The sequence below is a fragment of the Lagopus muta genome, chromosome 24 (assembly GCF_023343835.1).
Source record: "Lagopus muta isolate bLagMut1 chromosome 24, bLagMut1 primary, whole genome shotgun sequence".
NCBI lineage: Eukaryota > Metazoa > Chordata > Aves > Galliformes > Phasianidae > Lagopus > Lagopus muta.
In genome coordinates this window covers 250,562-268,223 of record NC_064456.1, presented here as the reverse complement: position 1 = coordinate 268,223, position 17,662 = coordinate 250,562, and the positions used below count along the sequence as shown (strand labels likewise).

General features: G+C 58.6%; 1 protein-coding gene across 1 annotated transcript; it reads left to right on the top strand.

The window, feature by feature from the left end:
* The first annotated feature begins 10,264 nt into the window (after window positions 1-10,264).
* Window positions 10,265-13,747, top strand: PIM1 (Pim-1 proto-oncogene, serine/threonine kinase). Its single transcript, XM_048925665.1, has 6 exons — window positions 10,265-10,485; window positions 10,567-10,673; window positions 10,750-10,800; window positions 11,254-11,620; window positions 12,230-12,406; window positions 12,583-13,747. Exons 1-6 carry the CDS (start codon window positions 10,404-10,406, stop codon window positions 12,738-12,740), a joined length of 942 nt encoding a protein of 313 aa, XP_048781622.1. The 5' UTR covers window positions 10,265-10,403; the 3' UTR covers window positions 12,741-13,747.
* Window positions 13,748-17,662: the final 3,915 nt, after the last annotated feature.

Here is a 17,662-nt window from a genome sequence, read left to right as displayed (position 1 = left end):
AATCACCCCCTTTGGCTTTGTGGGGTCAACACCAGGGACAGGGCAAGGACAAGGATATGGGGTTCCAGCCCTCCTCCTCACCCCACTGGCATTTGAGATGTGAGAAGGGACATGGCAGCCTCAGTTTTAGGAGCGATTTGGATGTGCCTATGTCCTCCTTCTGCTCAACACCTCTCTGCATGCAAAGGGGCCTCATCAAGATCAGGATGGATGTGGGTCGTACAGTCCCCATGTCCTTCTGCCAAGATCCCCAAAAGGCAGAGCCACAGAAACCTCTCCAGAGGGCTCTCCCAGCCCTCCTTCATCACTTCTTCCCATCCAACCCAATCCCCCTCCCCACCTGTCTGGCACCATACAAGACCTGAGCGGCCCCAGCTGCCTTTGCGGGGCTCCTATCTCCCTAATTCTGTCTTAAAACAGACCCGTGGCTGCTCATCCTGCTGTGCCAGCACTCTTCTGCTCCATCCTGGGATAAGGGCTGAAAGCGCTGGGGATGATGCAGGGCAGGGTCAGATGGTGCAAACGGAGCCCGTGAGTGGTGGCAGAGGATCTTGGCTGCGTGTTATTAATGGGGGTGAGAGCAGGGCAAACCCTACAGAAATCCCAGAAGGATGCTGCAGTGTTCCTGAAGGAAAGTGGAAAGGAGAAGTGAGAACGTGAGAAGCAGTGACCTGAGCACACAGGGCAAGCGCTGGGGGGAGCACCTGGCAATAGGAATGGCTCAGCATCGCTCGGCGCTGAGTCCCACAGGGTGGGGACGCGGGGCCGGCACTGATGGCCCTGTCCCGATAAGCCCGCCCCGAGCTGCAGCAGCTGCAGATAACAGCTCTGCATCTGCACCACGCTGATACCCCGGTGCTGACCTCTCCCTTGGGGCTCAGCCCCACCACCTCCAGGTCTCATCCCAGAACTCCCCCTGGAAAAGCAGGATGCATCTGCACTGACCAGCAGGGACATTGCCACACCGTGCCTCCCCCCTCTGTTCTCTTGAGGCTTGGGTGAGAATCCACTATGCCTCAAACCCCGCGTTCTGGGGGAAAAGTCATTATTTTACGAAGCTGAGATCTCCCAACTGGGATGAAATCCACCCCGAAGCCCTGCGAGAGCCATCAGCACCGCGGGTCGGGGGGGAAGCAGCTGCTTTGGGGATTATTAATGAGCAGCGAATGATGGGAAAGGCGAGGATCAATCGGAACAAAGGAGTTCAATGGCAGAAAGAAACGCTCGCAGAGTAATGGGAGTCCATTTCTCCTGCCGACTGTCGGAAGCGCATCCTGTTAAACATCCATCAATTATCCCAGCTTGAAAATGCATTAAAGTAATGAGGAATTATCCATCAGATACACTTAAAGGCAGTGCCCCCCTCTGCCCACCACCCTGCAAAGAGCCTCTCCAGGAAGGGAAACGGCCGGTTGGCAGTGAGGAACAGCATTTTCCCAACCTCCTTCAGGACCCACATTTCCCCTATACTGCCCCGTGCCTCATTTCCCCACCCAGTGCTGCCCACACTGCACCCACACTGTGTCCATGGCGTGACCCCTACACCTCTTTTTCCAGGAAAGGAAGCAGAGGTTAATGCAGTGTGTGCTGGTAGCAAAATTCCCCCAAACCAATCCTTCCCTGTTTCCAGGTTGGCCCCACTTTTGAACAAGGATGGCACAGAGGCGGGAAGGGGCTCTGCTGCAGGGGCTGGAGTGAGGAGCTGAGATAACTGCTAGGCTGAATGTAGCCAGCAATGAAAAGCATCCAGCTGGCAGCATAACTTGGGATTGCTCTCAGTGGGAAGGGGAACTGACCCCAGTGGGGTCAGGATGAGCCTATTCCCTCTGAACAGGTTCACCAAGAGACTGGAGTACAGCAGTCAGATGGGCTGGATCTGAAAAAATCAGAGATGAGTTCAGGGTGGTGGTTGGCTTTAGGCTGAGGGCAGCGGCCCCAGGGCTGCAGTGGGATCAGCCCCCATAGGTAAAAGGCTTTCCCCATTTGGCGCAGGGCTTCAGGGCAGTCTGGGACCTTCCCCTCCATATCTGCAAGTGATGCTGCTCACTGTGCAGCTGGGGGTGGCCAGACATCCCAGGGACAGCAGTGTGACCACAGCATTTCCTTAGGGAACAGGGGAACGTCCCACTCCTGAGCTCCTCTTCCCTGGGGCAGATCTCATTTTCCCAAACCTCTGGCTTTGGCTCGCTGATAACAGCCTGCAGCTGCTCAGGGCAGCGAGTGCTGCAGGTGGCGATGGTCAGTCACTGCCATTAGGTGTCACAAGAGCATCGGGTCTCTGCTCCTCCTGCAAAGAGGAGCGGTGGATGGGAGGAGAGGGGTGGGGAGCAGAGATGGCACCTCGGAGGCCCCTAGGCGGGGGACAAGCACTGAGAGGCAATCTTGCGGTGTCACCATCATCCCCTCCCTTATCACCCAATGGCTGCACATCTGCCCCAGCCCCACGGCTGGGCTGTTCCTGTGAAATTGTGCCCCCGGTGCTCCCCAGGGAGGGATGCTCTGGAGTTTCCCATGGAGGGGCTCCCCCTCTCGTGGTGTTCCTGCCCTGCGCCCACCCTGCGCCCACCCTGCACAGTCCCAGCCCCGGGGGCAGCTGCAGGGCTCAGATAACCTTCCAGGAATTTCGATTGTTCACCCAAACGCCGTTTTTCCATCTTTCATTTAAAACTGAGCTGAAACAAAGCACCGTCCAGGGCTCGGCGCCTCGATAAGGCTCCAGTGGGAAAAAAACCTTTCTCCCCAAGGCCGGGCACAAAGCTGCAGCGAGCTGATAAAGCTGAGAGCACCGGGAGCATCCCTACCCCTTCCGTGCCTCCAAATATAGGTGGCCATGCAGGAGAGCCGTGGGGCAGCCCTGGGTGGTCTCCAGCCTCGTGTCACCTCTGCAGCCAGACGCCACGAGGATGGCCACCCTTTGGCCAGGTGCGTGTTTCTGTGCAGGATGGGGTCCTGAAAGCATCATGCCCCCCCGGCCAAACAAACCCAAGTTCTGTAGCGCTGCGCTTGGCTGGGAGCACCGTGCGCAGCATAGCAGGGATGCTTTCCCCACAGCTGGCAGTGCTGGGGTGTCCTCAAATAGGGGAGGGCAATGTGGGCAGTTAGTGGGAAACGCACCTCCTCCCAAGGGCCTGCAGGGTTCCTCTTTGGCCGTTTCTGCAGAATCACAAAGAGGAAGGACCCCCACAGCAGCCCCACGTCACAGTGTTGGGCGACGCTCTGTGGGGGTCGGGGCACCACTGCTTCTGCCCTGCGCTGCTTTTGGGCACACTGCTCAGAGCTGCCCTCAGCCTGAATGTTTCCCCTTCACTTTCCAATTTGAGCCCTTCAAATCCACCCCTGGAGGACCTCAAAAAAAATCTCTTTTATTCCCTAAAAGAACCCAGTCCTCTTCCTGCCAGCCCCACGATGCCATTTCTCCCCCACATCCCTCCCCTCCACCCGCCCATCTCATTCCCACTCATGTCACGAGCGGGTCAGTTCTATGCACTGCAGCGGGCTCAGCACGCAGGAATGCTGTGAGTTTGCAAAGTGGTTTCAGCGAGACGTTATCTAATGAGGGAGGAGGAGGAGGGCGGATTAAGCCAAACCCTCAGCAGCGGCTTTCAATTAAAGCGGGCAACTTGACGTCTTTTCCTTCTGACACAGCCAACAAATGCCCCGAGCAGCTGCTGGGCTCTCCCCGACCCATCAGTCCCCTCACCCTCCGTGTCCCATCAATGAATGGAGTATAGGAAATGGGTGCACCAGGAGCTGGGAGCAGTGAGAAATGGGTGAATGGATGCATTAGGAAATGGATGCAGCCCTACATGTGCCAGGGAACTCCCAGTGCCGGCTGCTGGCTGGTGAAATCGTAGAGCCAAGAGGTCTGTGGGGCCAGGACCCTACATCCTGTGCATCCCTGATCCCAAGCATCCCAAATCCTTTTGGCTCTGAGCCGTGTCTATGGTGGATGCAGCACCCCGACCGGAGGCGTGCAGGGCTGCAATGCTGCACAGCACCCACAGTGCCATGGCACTGCCTGCACCCCGGATGCAGGCACAGGGCCAGGGAGGTGACGGAGGAGCCCATGGGACAGCCCCAGTGACGTCCCAGCACCGCTGCTGACGTTCAATAGAGGGAAAAGCCGTCCGTAGAGCAAATAATTGGCTGGGCTGTGCAAACCTGGCTTGGCCGGTGTCTCGGGGCAGAGATCTGGGCCCCATCTGGCCGATGTTTACCTGCCTGCTGGAATCCACCCTGCAAACTTCCTCCTGGCTCGGCCCTGATAAGGCTCCTGGTGCTGGCCTGGGGATGCTCCATCCCCACCACCCTGCAAGCAGCAGGCACCCTGCAGACCGCGTGCTACCCCACACCTCATAAAGGTCCCGCAACAGCTTTCCTCTGGCAATAAGATGGATAAAAAAAGGGAAACTGAGGCACGGAGCGTGTGCCACAAGCTGCAGGAGGAGCGGGGCCCCGTGCTGTGAAAGCAGCCCGTTATCTGCGTGCCGGCGTCACGCTCGGCTTCCAGGAAAGGAAGGAAGTGTGGGGTCACCCGGCCCCCGCTGCCGCCCTTTTCCAGCAAACAGCCCTCGCCTGCTGATAATGGGGCCGTGCTGCCGCTGCTGCGCAGGAATTCGGGGCTGCTGGCCGCACAACTGCCCAAAATGCGAGATTTTCCCATTTCCTTTCCTCTAAAGAGCCACTGAGGTGCTGGGGAGGCAGCAGCCTGGGCTGCACGTGGGGTGTGCGGCGGCACCGAGCGGCGCTCCTTTTCCACCCTTGTTGCCTCATACTGGTGGAACCTGGGAGTCGCTGGGTGTGCTCCTGCTCTGCACCAGAGGAGCTGACTGCCTGCACCCAGCACTGCTGCGGTGCCCTGGGAGCGAGCAGGGAGCAGGCCTTGCTCCACCCCGATACCAAGAATAATTGCATGATTATGCGATTTGGAAGCAAAGCGCAGATTAATCTCTGATCTCGTTAGACCGTGTTTCACCATCTGCTTTGTGCCTGCAGGAGAATCCTTTGCCGTGTGGTAGAGCCAGGGCCAGGCGAGGGGAATCCCCAGGTGCTGCAGGAGGAGCTGGGTAAAATCAGACACGGGTGCTTTAGGAAATGGGTGCACCAGGGACTGAGCGCATTTGGAAGTGGGTGCAGCAGGACTTGGGTCCATCAGGTAGAAGTGAGTGCACAAGGAGCAGGGTGCATTAGGAAATGAGTGCACCAGGACACGCATTAGGAAGTGGGTGCATCACATCTTGGCTGCATTAGGAAGCAGGCACACCAAGAGCTGGGTGGAGCTCATTAGGAAATGGAAGCATCCGTCCCTGGGTACACTCGGAGAAGTGGATGCCAGCCCAGGCACCAGCTGTCATCCACAGCCAATTCCTGGAAGCCGGGCAGGATCCGGCTCTGTGCGGGGCAGAGGTGTGCTGGGACTCCTCCTTTGGCCAACAAGGGCGGGTGGCAGCACGGGGCGGCCGCAGACACCCCGCGGTTGCCCCAGGCCCAGCCCTCGTGCCAGGGCTGCTCCCAACCTCTGCTGCCAACCTCGTGGCCACAGGTTTGAATTTCCATTGGGATTTCCAACTCCCAGAGGCGTGCAAAGAGACGAAGCCCAAAGCCAACTGCCCATCACCCACGGACCGTCCCTCCACCGCCGTCCTTCCCAGCGCCGCTCCATCCACCCCACGTGGCAGCGCAGCCCCCCAGCCGCAGCCGCAGACAAAACCCTCTCAGTCCCGCGCTGCTCAGATGTGTGGCCGCCAAAACCCGCGAAAAGATGAAAGGGATCTCCTGGCTGACCCCATCACCCCGCGCTGCGCGCTGCTGCCCTGCACACGGAGCAGCATTTTTCCCATGCTCGGAGGGTCAGTCCCCCCCTGCACTCCCGGACAGAGCAATGCCAGGAATGTACCTGGGAAGGGCGGCGGGCAGGGGAGATGGGCAAATGCATCACTATCATCTATCATTAAAAGGCACTTCACTCATGCAAGAGCTCTACAGAAGGGACCAGAGCTGCAGGGAAGCACTGAGCCTTGTTCAGGGCTGTGGTTTGTGTCCTTTCTCCCATGGTTTGCCATACGGGTGCCAGCCTGTGGTGCTGGTTTCTGGAATGAATCCTGACTCTCCAGGCACAGCCCAGGGTCCCGCAGAGTCCTGGCCTGGCCGTCAGGACCAGAGGCAGAGACTAACGGGGAAAAATCCAGGAGAAATGCACTTCCTTCTCCTCTCCTCCACCTTGACCTTGCATCACCCAAAATAATAACAAAGGGGAAATGAAATGGAAGCGAATGGAGATGGGACCAGGGGCACAGCTCAGGGCGCTGTGGGATGACAGCAGGAGCTGAGGGGGAGTGCTGCTGTGCCCCATACAACTCAGACCCCACACCCGCTGCTGCCCCATTCCACAAGGGGACCTTCCCCAGCAGAGGGGACACGCGGCCTCAGCACCGTGGCCACACGTGGGCCCGTGCCCCCATGAGCCCCCCTCTCCCCTCCGCTCTGCAAGAGGGTTTCGCCTGTAAACAGCGATCCCCGGGTAACACTTCTAATCCGTCGCCTCTTGGCTATTATTCCTCCCCGCTAACCTTAAAGCCTCCCCCTTTCTCTTCGAGGCACCCCCAGAGCAGAGGAAATTCCTCAGCCCTGACGTGATGTGAAACACGAGCGGCTCGGCCCCAACCTCGCCGGGGCCATTTCCCAACCCAGGTTTCCCTATAGCATCCCCCCCCCCGGCCCCCCTCCCCAGCCACCCCTTTAGACATTGTAACCCGAGAGGCTGGAAATGCAGCGCCTTTCATCTTCCATTTCCCACATCCTGAGAGTCTGGGGAGAAGGAGCCCACCCAGATGAAGGAATCCCAACTATGCGGCTCTCTCAACCTCCCAGTCCCCCCCGCTGCCCCCCGTGCGGCTCCATTCACGGAGCAGATTAGCCACGCTGCCGGCTCCACGCGCACCTCCGCACCCGAAAAAGCCCGCGCTGAAAGCCAACAGTAAGAATCAAGTCGAAAAATAGACAATACAGAAAGAACCCGTTCCCAGCTCCACTCCTTTGCCCCATTCTCTGTAGGGCTGACGCACCCGGCACTGGGAAGCGGTGCCCAAAACCACAGGAGCGGTGCTGCTCGGGGCGACGCAAGCCCCACCATGGGACGCGTGTGTCCCAGCCAGGCCAGGGGACCCTCAGGATGGAGAGAAAGGTCCAACCCAACCATTCTACAGCCCTATTCCTTTTGTGTTCATCCAGTGTTGGAACCCCATGGACCACACCGGCCCCGAGCAGCCATGCTCCCATGTGCCCTGTTGCGTGGCCGCATCCTGCAGCACAGCGCATGGCGTGTTGTGCACATCACATCTCCTGCACCACTGGGTGACAGCAGGGCACGCTTTGGCTGCTCTTGGGGTGACCTCACGTGGGTGAAAGCGAACCTGGGGTCTCTCATCCAAGGGCTGCACATCTGTTTGCTCCCAGCACATTCCCCTCCCCATCGTCACCTATTTGCTAATTGTGCCAGTGGGGAAGGGCGGGAGGCAGAGGAGGAAACAAAAAGTAAACTGAGAAAGCAAGACTGCAGCTCCAAGGGCCCAGCACAGCAATCAAGCGATAAAGCAGTAATTAAGCCTGATTATCATGCAAGACAGCCCCGGTTAGACTGGAATGCCACTGAAGAGCCCAAAAGCTGCCAGGATTGTTTGCAGCACAGAGAGCTGATCTGATATCTGCTGGGAGCTGCTCTCCTGCAGGCTGCCCCCAGCACTACATACAGCTTGGGTTCTGCTTCACCCCTTCGGGGTTTTCCTCCTCGCAGCCCTGCACAATCTCCCCACAAAAGCATTGGCTGTCCCAGTTCTTGGGTTTGACCCGGGGGCAGAAAGAGCCATCCTGGGCCATTGAGACCACCTTCACAGGGCCATCCGAGGGGTGGGGCCCCATCCCTGGAGGTGTCCAAAGCCGTGGATGGGACAGCTCAACCCGGTGGGGGGCACTCAGCCCATGGCAGGGTTAAGGCTGGGGGCTGTAAGGTCCCTTCCAACCCAACCATTCTATGGATGTACGACCCACACGTCCACACAAGCACAAAGCAAGCACAAAGCATGCAAGAGGATGCGGGCTGCTCTGCTGTGCCCTCATTGCTGACAGCTTTCATTAAGTGGAAGCAGGCTGGGGAAAGAGGCAATTCCTGCAGGATGAGCTTTGGCTCGAGTTAGCCTGAATGCCTGACACATCCCAATTGCATTGGCCAGGCTGGCACAAGGGAAAGATGAGTATATGTAGGTCAGGCCCTGGGGTAACAGGTAGCTCCCAGCATGGGTTGGGGTCATTTGGGATACAGCTGGGTGGGATGTTCCAGGAACAGAGGGGATGCGGTTGGGAAATAGGGCAGCGTGCCACCCATCGCCCTGCTCCACGTGGAGAAATGCCTTCCCTTCACCTCTGAGACAGAGCTGCCAGCCCTCCGCACCCGCAGGAGGAGCCGCCACTGACTCAGGCCCTGGGAACTCAGTGCTTGGGCACAGCGATGAGCTGGCCCCAAATCATCTGGGTTGCAAGACGTGCTGCTCCCCTGGATGCTAAGGAGTGGTTTGGGCAGGGCGAGGAAGAGGCCCGGAGGAGGTCAGGGAAGGCGGCCCCCAGGAAAGCCCTGCTGCTCCCAGGGCGAGCCTTGTTTGTAAATAAAGAGTCTCCGTTTCCAGGGCAGGCCGGGTGGCACCTTTCACCATCAGGAATCCGGCAATGAGTTTGGGGCCGGGTGCTGAGTCAGGCGGTCCCATGGAGGACTGGCAGAACCGGTCATCCCCAACCTGCCCAGGCTTCGGGTGGGGAATAGAGCAGGAGAAATGCAGCCCTGCTCCACCCCGAGCTTGCATCACCCCCACATGACAACAATAATAATAAAAAACAACAAAAGGGAGGGAGGTCGCCGTGTCAGATTTCTCCACACTTTATCAAAACGCAAACGCCGGCAGGTTGAGGTGTTCTCAGCCCTCGGGGGACGTTCTGCATCCCCCGGGAGCCCCAAAGAGGCAGTGAGCATCTCCTGCACGGTGGCAGGGTAGGGCGGGCGCCGTCCCGGAGTGCTTTCCTTTTAAAAGAAACACAGAACGAGCCCGGCGCTCACCAGCACTTCCAGTAAAACCCATTCAATTTCGGCAATTCATCCCACAAATATGTGTGGGATGCTGGGAACTCCTCGGGGCCGCTCGGGCACAGATGGGCTCCGTCTGGAGCGGCGGCCGCGGCTCTTTGCTCCGCGTGGTAACAGCGTGAGTAATCAGAGACCTCCATCCAGGGCTTTATTTATCTTATCTCTGGAAGTCGGCGAAGCATTTCGGGCTGCGACTTCTGCGGGAAAAAAAAAAAAAAAAAGGAAAGGATAAAAGAAAGGCTGTTAATCAAAGAGCCCCAGCGGGAACCTCCACTTTTACTAGAAAAGGGAAAAGTTCAGGCGCCCGGATTGTGAAGGAAGGGATGAAGTAAAGGCTGGGACGGCGCGGGGGGAGCCGGGGCGCGAAATGTAACGTGAACAGACGAAGAGCTGCAGCTGCCTTGGGGGATTCCCGCGATAAGGACGGGAAGCGCCGGCGCTCAGCGCCCGTTCCGGCACGGCGGAGCGCGGGGGGGGCGCCGCGCGGGGGACGCAGCCGGCGGCGTTGTGTGAATCGCTGCCGGGGGGCGCGGAGCTGGGCGGAGCCGCCGCCCGCTCCCTGCTCTACAGGCGGTGTCACCTCCACAGCCGTGTCCGGCCACTCCCCGCGGCGCTGCCCTCGCAACGCCCTGCTGCTCCTCGCGAGCCGCCGTTCCCTTCGTAACCCTCCGTTCCACTCACGGAGCTCTGGGTCCCCGCGTTCTTTCGCCCCCCCTCCGCCCGGTGCTCTGACCGCACAGCACGCCATGACCGCACAGCGCCCCGCCCCTCCCCCCGGACCCCCGCAGGGCCGCTCCCCACGTTCCCGCCACCCGCGCGCTCCCTTCGCCCGTGACGGCGGCGCCCCCCTCCCTCCCCGGCTCCTTTGGCGCCTTTTCCTTCCCGCCACGTCGTTGCCCGCCGCCGTCGCTCCGCCGCGCGGGACGCGCCCTATTGGCTGAGGAGCGGCCGAGCGGGCGGGGCGTCCCATCGGCGCGCCCAGCAGAGGCCACGCCGCCCGGCTCTCCCCGGCCCCGCCCCCGCCTCTCGCTACTCCCGCGGCCGGCGCGGGGCCGGCGCGCCACACGAGAGCCCGGCAGCGCGGGGAGCGGTCGCGCCGTGCCCGCCCCGCGGCGCCCCCCTTCCCCCCCCCGACCCCCTCTCCCTCCACCTTTTTTTTTTTCTCCTCCTTTCGGCTCGCCGTCCCCCGCCCGCATTCAACCGGGCTGGGCTGCCCCAGCCGCCTGGGTCGGGTTTGTTCGGGCGGGGCTGCAGCCGGAGCGCGGCGGCGGGGATGCTGCTTTCCAAAATCAACTCGTTGGCCCACCTCCGTTCCGGGCCCGGCGCAGAGCTGCACGCCGCCAAGCTGCCCGCAGGTGAGGCGCCGCGCGGCGGTGCGAGGCGGTGCGGTGTGGGGCTCGGGTTGGGGAAGCGCTGACGCCGCGCTCCTCCCGCAGGGAAGGAGAAGGAGCCGCTGGAGAAGCTGTACCAGGTGGGCCCGCTGTTGGGCAGCGGGGGGTTCGGCTCCGTCTATTCGGGGATCCGCCTCTCCGACAGCGCCCCGGTAAGTGCGGGGTGAGTTGCGGGCGGCGGGGTTCGGCCCGGCTCGGCCCCGCTCAGCGCCGCGCGTCGCCCCGCAGGTGGCCATCAAACACGTGGCGAGGGACCGCATCTCCGAGTGGGGCGAGCTGGTGAGCATCGGGGGACGGGGAAAGGGGGGCTGTGCGGATGGGGGGACGAAACGCTGGAGTATCCCTGGTCGGAGGGGTGCGCGGAGGATGGAGCATCCCTGGCTATGGGGGGATGGGTTGGGAGCGTCCCTGGTTTTGGGGCATGGGGGGTGGGTTGGAGCATTCTTCGTTTTAAGGCACTGGGGGGTATCCAGACCACCTCTGGACTGAGACATGGGTTGGGGGAATCCGGAGCATCCTTGGTTTTATGGACAGTAGGAGTGGGGCGGTCCAGAGCATCCCTGGTTGTGGGATGCCAAGGGGAACCACCGGAATATCCCTGATCTGAGGGCACTGGAGCATCCCAGGCCGGGGCTAACTGGGATATCCAGATGGCGGATGGGGCAGGGAGCATCCCTGGCTTTGGGGGACACACCAAGGGACCTGGCGCTGATAGCACCGGCGTCCCCGCAGCCCAGTGGCACGCGCGTGCCGATGGAGATCCTTCTGCTGAAGAAGGTGGGCACGGATTTCCGCGGCATCATCCGCCTCCTCGATTGGTTTGAACGACCCGACAGCTTCGTGCTGGTGCTGGAGCGGCCAGAACCGGTGCAGGATCTCTTTGACTTCATCACAGAACGGGGGGCCCTGGCGGAGGAGCTGGCGCGGGAGCTGTTCCGCCAGGTGCTGGAGGCCGTGCAGCACTGCCACGACCGCGGCGTGCTGCACCGCGACATCAAGGACGAGAACATCCTCATCGACCTCGCCACCGGCGAGCTCAAGCTCATCGACTTTGGCTCCGGTGCCCTCCTCAAGGACACCGTCTACACTGATTTTGATGGTGAGACATCGCCGTGTGCCGGAGGCATCCCCCCTCTGTGCAGCAACATGGGAAGGTGGGGGTGGAAACGTGGTGTTATTCAGCTGCCCGCAAAGTGTTTGGCACCACTCGGTGTTGTGAAAGGGGAGCCGGCTCCCGGCCTGAGCACCCAACCAAAGCTTCAGGCTGGGGCGGGGGAGGGCACCTTACAAAAACAAACAGCTCCTGGGGGGACACAGGACGACAGGTTGCAAAACCTGGCGTGCATCACAGAAGGATGGCTCCGTTCTCCTTGTTTGCTTTTTTTAAAATTATTTTTAAATTTTTATTTAATTTTTCTTTTGGCAAAGGGGTGGGAAGAAGGTGTGGTTTCCCCCCTCCCTCGGGAGTTTTATTTTTTGCATGTAACGGTTGGTCCCGGCCTTCCCCGACCCCGTGCTGCCACCTTCCGGCCCCACCGCCTTTATTTTACAACCCAAAGTTTGTAAACAAGAGTCACGTGCTGGCGGGGGTGGTGTGACGCCCGGTGACCCCCCCGCCACCACCCGTCCTCACCCGGCCCCACCGCGGGCTGCGCGTCTCTGCCATCCCCAAAAGGGGCTTGGGGACAAAAGTGGCCGTTTTCTGCAGGCACGCGGGTCTACAGCCCGCCGGAGTGGATCCGCTACCACCGGTACCACGGGCGCTCGGCAACGGTGTGGTCCCTGGGCGTGCTGCTGTACGACATGGTGTGCGGGGACATCCCCTTCGAGCACGACGAGGACATCCTGCGCGGCCAGGTGTTCTTCAGGCAGAGGGTCTCTCCAGGTGGGCACCGGACAGGAGAGGCAGCAGCACAGGGCTCCTGTCACCCTTTGGGGAGCTCGAGGGGGTGGCGCGTTTCTCGGTGTCCTGCGGTCCTCCGGCACACGGTGGATGGACGGGGAGGTTGGGCGCGGCGCTGAGTGCCCCCCGCCACGCTGACCGCTGCTTTGCGTCCCCAGAGTGCGAGCATCTCATCCGGTGGTGCCTTTCCCAGCGCCCCTCAGACAGGCCGTCTTTCGAGGACATCTCCAACCACTCCTGGATGCAGAGTGTCCACCTGTCCCAGGAGGCGGCAGAGATCCACCTGCACAGCTTGCTCCAGGAGACGGGCAAATAACATCTCTGGTGTCTCCCATAAGGAATGGACCGTTGTCTTGGGATTGTGGGGTTGAGTGGAGATCATCGCTCGGCGCCGTGCAGTTCTCTGGAGCCAAACTCACCCGGAGGTTGGATCCCAGCTGGACTCAGTGGTCCTATCTCACTTGATGTTTTTTTTCAGTAAACTTTGGGGTTTTGGTTCTGTCTCTGGGGGCTCCCATGAGTCTTCCTGGCCTGCTGAATTTGGGACTATGAGAGGATTGGAACTCTGAAAAGCTTCAATGGGGGGAAGGCTGTCTGGGGAGGGCAGGGCAGGTGCTCTGGTCTGTGTGCCGTCACCATCTTTGAGTGCCTTCAGTTGTGACGTGGGCTGTGCTGGAGGAAATACTTGAATTTTCCTACACTGCTGCTTTTCCATGCCTCACCTGGGTGCAGAGCTACTTTTCCCAGAAGGAAGCAGGTCAGGAGGAGCTCAGAGCCCTGTGGCGATGCCTTCCCTGAGCCCTCTGCTTCCCAATGCACAAACAATGCAACCCAACAGAGCTGTAAATGCGTGTACAGAGTTACTATACAGGAGCAAAGCTTGGTGTACAGTTGTTAATAATGGTAATGTTTTTGCCCTTTTTTATTCCCCATCCAAGTTTTAATTTATTTTTGTGGATATTTTTTTTTATTTTGTTTTGTTTTGTTTTCGCAAGGAGGAGCCTGAGCCAGGAGGATAACTTATTTATTTATTTATAACCCACGTGGGTCCCCGACCCACGCCTTGCTTCTGCAGCTGCTGACCCCCGGTGCCTGGTCGGATTTCGCTCTGTGTCCATGTGTCTGTCCCACATCACGGATGGATTTGGGGTTTTTGGGGCGGGGGGGGGGCTGTGTGCCCATGCACTCTTTGGGCTGAGCTGGCAGAGAGCGCTGTTGTCTCCATGCAACCTGTGTGTCGCTGGCGGGTTTTTGTTAATAGTTAAAATTGTACAGGGGAATTCAGAAATCCTATTTTTTTTATACAATGCGGTTTTAAATAAAAAGAAAATCGTGGAACAGAGGCATCCCTTTATTATTGCGGGGTGGGATGGAGAGAAGTGGGAGCAAGTGGGATGCTGACCCCTCACGGGGCTGCAGCATCCCAACAGAGGTGAGAGGAGGACACAGCCCAGCCCCAAAGGCTCCAGCCCAGGGCCCCGTGGGACAGCACAGCCCTCGGGGTGTCTTCAGCCCAACCATTCCCCGCAGGTCTGGGAGAGATCAAAGCAGTGCAGAGCCCTCCTGTCTGCTGCAGGGCGCTGAGGAGCATGTGCTGGGGATGGGGAGTAAACAGACATCAAAGCCAGCTTGCGAAACACCGGATGTTGTCAGCCCAATTACATTCGGGCACTGCCGAGCCTGTTGCTCCGGCTCTGTTGGCGCGGTGGGTGTTGGTGTTGTGTGGGTGCTGTTGGTGTTGCACAGGGTGCAGGCAGCTGGCGTGCTGCCCCCACCTCCAGCCCCAGAGGCTCGTGGCCAGTTTATGGGAAGTCGGTTACTGTTGGTCGGCAGCCGTGACGCTTCACTTGTGTTACACTTTCTGAGCTGTCAAACCCCACTTCCCAGCTCTGCAACATTTTGGCTGCAGGGCTGTTGGTCAGGTTTTGTTTTGTTTCATTTGATGTCATGAGAATGTTGGCACTCGTGTACTACGGAGCTGTTGGCACCGTGCTGCTTTTGGAGGACGCCCATCACTGGAGATTGTGCCTGCTCCTGCCACAGGGCACTGAGCAGTCTGCAAGCTACTTTGCAAGACCCCCAGCTCAACCCAATTGGGTCACTCCTTGGTTTATGCCACGTTTTATGCTTAAAAACAGCATTCCTACCCTGTTCCCTGTGCTCTCTTCTCTAAGTACAGCTGCTTTTTGGGAACCGGGGTCCCTAGAGCTCTGTCCCAGCTCTGGATGCACTCGCGTGTTGTGTCACTGCTGCCCCTCTGCAAAAAGTGTTAACTCCATTTGTTTAGCTTTTTTTTTTCCCTGCTCAGTTGCATCTTTCATCTCCTCCTTGAGGCCGCTCAGAGCAGGAAGCACTGCTCCGAATGCCTTCAAAGTTCAGCCCTGTTTAGAGATGCGGTTTGCACTGAACCTCCCCTCTTGCTTTTCCTCCGGACCATCCGGGAAGCAGCTCTTACACGAAAGCAGAGCAGCGCAGAGCCCCCGCGCCGCATCCTCCCCCTGCACTATCGCGGCTGCCCGGGTTGAGCACAGCCCACCCTTCCCGTAAACGCTCACAACTGCTGCGGCGTTTCTTAGAAAAGGGCCGAGTTGGTCCGGCGCTGCTCGGTGTGCCGATAGCCGCGGCGTTTCCGTCTGCCACTGGTGATCCCGTCCACCATCGCTGTGCCTGCGCTGCAGCTTTCCCTCCTGCTGGCGCCTTCATCCAGCCAAGAGCCGTCAGGTCCATCCGTGTCCTGCACCTCTAGGAGTAGGGAGATGGGAGACCCGAAGTCAGTAGCTTAGAATGGTTTGGGTTATGAGGGACCTTGAATGTTCCAGTCGCAGTAGGCAAGTTTCCCTTCTCCCAGACAAGAACAGCAGGGTTGGGTTGGAGATGATGGATGTTTTATTACTTGTCTAGCCGTTCCTGCTGCTTTTACATCATAGAATCATTAAGGTCAGAAAAGACCCAAGTCCAACCCCAGCACACCAAGCCCACTGACCACATCTCTCAGTGCCCACATCTTGAACACCTCCAGCGATGGTGACCCCACCACCTTCCTGGGCAGCCTGTGAAAATGCATCACCACTCCTTCTGAGAAGAAGTGAATCCTAACCTCCAACCTCACAAGAGCAAAAACCAAAAAGGATGGAACAGGAGCAGGACAAGTCTTCATGCCATCCAATTCTGAGATCTGGGGCTGAACGGACAGCTGCAGACTTGCAGAGGGTCAGCACTCAACACACCTTTGCCTTCCCATATCCAGCCACGGTGCTCAGCCACAGCAAAGGCAACAAACTCTCTTTATCGCATCACTTCCTGGAAATGGGAGGTGAGCAGCAGCCAGACGTGCTGGAAACGCACATGCGGGCTCGGAGGTGGCACCTTTGGGCCCTTCTGGGCACAGTGAGTCACAGGAGCTATTTTAAACCCCCGCCTTAGGATGAGAGGAATGAGCAGCAGGTCCCACGGCTCCCTGGTAATGAAGCACTGTGGGCACTGATCTCCCAGCGCTTTGCCAAAGTCCTGTGGGCAACAGCATCATTTCCATGGGGTGTGTGGGGAAACTGAGGCACGGCACACTGGCTTGCTGGAGACATTTTGTGGCAGAGCTTAAGAGCAGGGCTCAGCCTTTTCCTGCCCTATCACTCCCACAAGGGAAATGTCAGCCAGGAGAAAGTGCGCAGCAAGAGGCTCCTGGGTTTATTTATGGGTGCCAGGAGCTTGCAGCCAACGAGCAAGATGAGACCACAGGCAGCAGTGTCCCAGCAGCATAAGCACCTTTCTTTGGGTGGGACTGGCCATCAAGCGATGTCCCCAAGTCCCCCAGGTACGGGAGCTGAGGGCAAAGCCCTGAACTCATCTCAACCCTGGCAAAAATGAACAAAGTGGGGGGAGACGGCCCTTCCCAGAGCTCTGGAAAAACCCCGTGCTGTGACCCCAGGTGCAGGTTTCAGGCACCTGAAGCCTTGTGGGTTTTGCACCAACCTTACCAACATGGAGCCCGAGCTGATGCTGCCTCCGTGACACACTGAAACTGCATCACTGGGCTGAGAGTTGGTGGGGGTTTTTGCAAGGAAGAAACACTCTATTCACCATATTAAAAAAACACCAAAACAAAACAAAAAACCAAAAAACCCACACACCGCAAAACCTTTCCAGTGTGTAAAGCTGAGTCAAATTTAGCAACTTCAGCTAAAGAAAAATATTTGTAAGGGGGTAATCAGAGTGTTTTTCATCCTTTTCCAAGCTTTTCCCCTTCCTCCAGGGTAATTTTTCATGTTTTTAATCACTGTGTTTGTTACAGTTAGGAGGGTGTTAAGCGACCCGAAAACTGAAACAGCTCTCGTTTCAAACCCAAGCAGCCAGTTCAGTTAACCTGAAATGACACACAGGCACACATCAGCGTTTGAAGGGAGAGCGGGTTGCAGGAACAGAGATCTCACCCCACTGGGAAGGCTGTGAGAAAAACAGAAGCAGCAAAATGTCATTTCAGGTCAACCCACGCTGAAATTCTTCAGACTTTCCCCCCACAGGAGCGCAGGCAGGGCCTGCACACAGCAGTGGTGACCCCAATGGAAACTGCCCCGTGCTTGCAACCTGCCCCAGGCCACTGCTCATAGCCTGTTCTTGCTGCACATGTGCACGGGTAGAGGAGGGCCCACGCCTGCTTGAATGTACGTAATCCTCCCTAAGCAGGTGATCTGGATGGCTTTGGCTCAGGTTGGCTGCTGTTGCCAGCAAAAAGCTAAGATGCTTGGATTTTGTCCTCGGCATCCTTTCATCCCCCATCCCTTCTTTTGGGGCAGAATGGAGCTGATGAGCACCTCCCCATGCTTTCTTCTCCAGGGTGTTTCCAAACTCTCTGATAAAGCCAGGGAATGAATGAATCACGCGAAGACGACCTGTGAATCGCCATTGAAAAGCAGGAGGGAGATTTCTGAGAAAGACTGATTGCTCTGGCTGGGGAGAGACAGCAAAGCAAACCCACCCTGCACACGTGGAGGGGACAACAGCACCGGAAGGGGCTTTGCAGCACCGGAAGAGTCTGTGCCACGCTCAGCCTCTCCCTGACACCCCGGACACTTTCCATTTCCCGGTGTAAGAACGCTGGGCTTCCAAACTTCCCACCACCAGCTTGCGTGTCCTCGCGGACACCACCCCCGCTCTGTGCACGTGCCTCAAAGCGGGTCGGGACCGCAGAAAATCCCACGTCAGATCCTTCACAGATCCCCGAGTCCAACCCCAAGCACCCTA

Excerpts from the sequence above, each read along its gene's own strand:
- PIM1 (XM_048925665.1), top strand. The coding sequence starts at position 10,404 with ATGCTGCTTTCCAAAATCAACTCGTTGGCCCACCTCCGTTCCGGGCCC. Across the intron at positions 10,486-10,566 it reads CGCCGCCAAGCTGCCCGCAG|GGAAGGAGAAGGAGCCGCTG; the intron begins GTGAGGCGCCGC and ends CTCCTCCCGCAG. Across the intron at positions 10,674-10,749 it reads GCCTCTCCGACAGCGCCCCG|GTGGCCATCAAACACGTGGC; the intron begins GTAAGTGCGGGG and ends GTCGCCCCGCAG.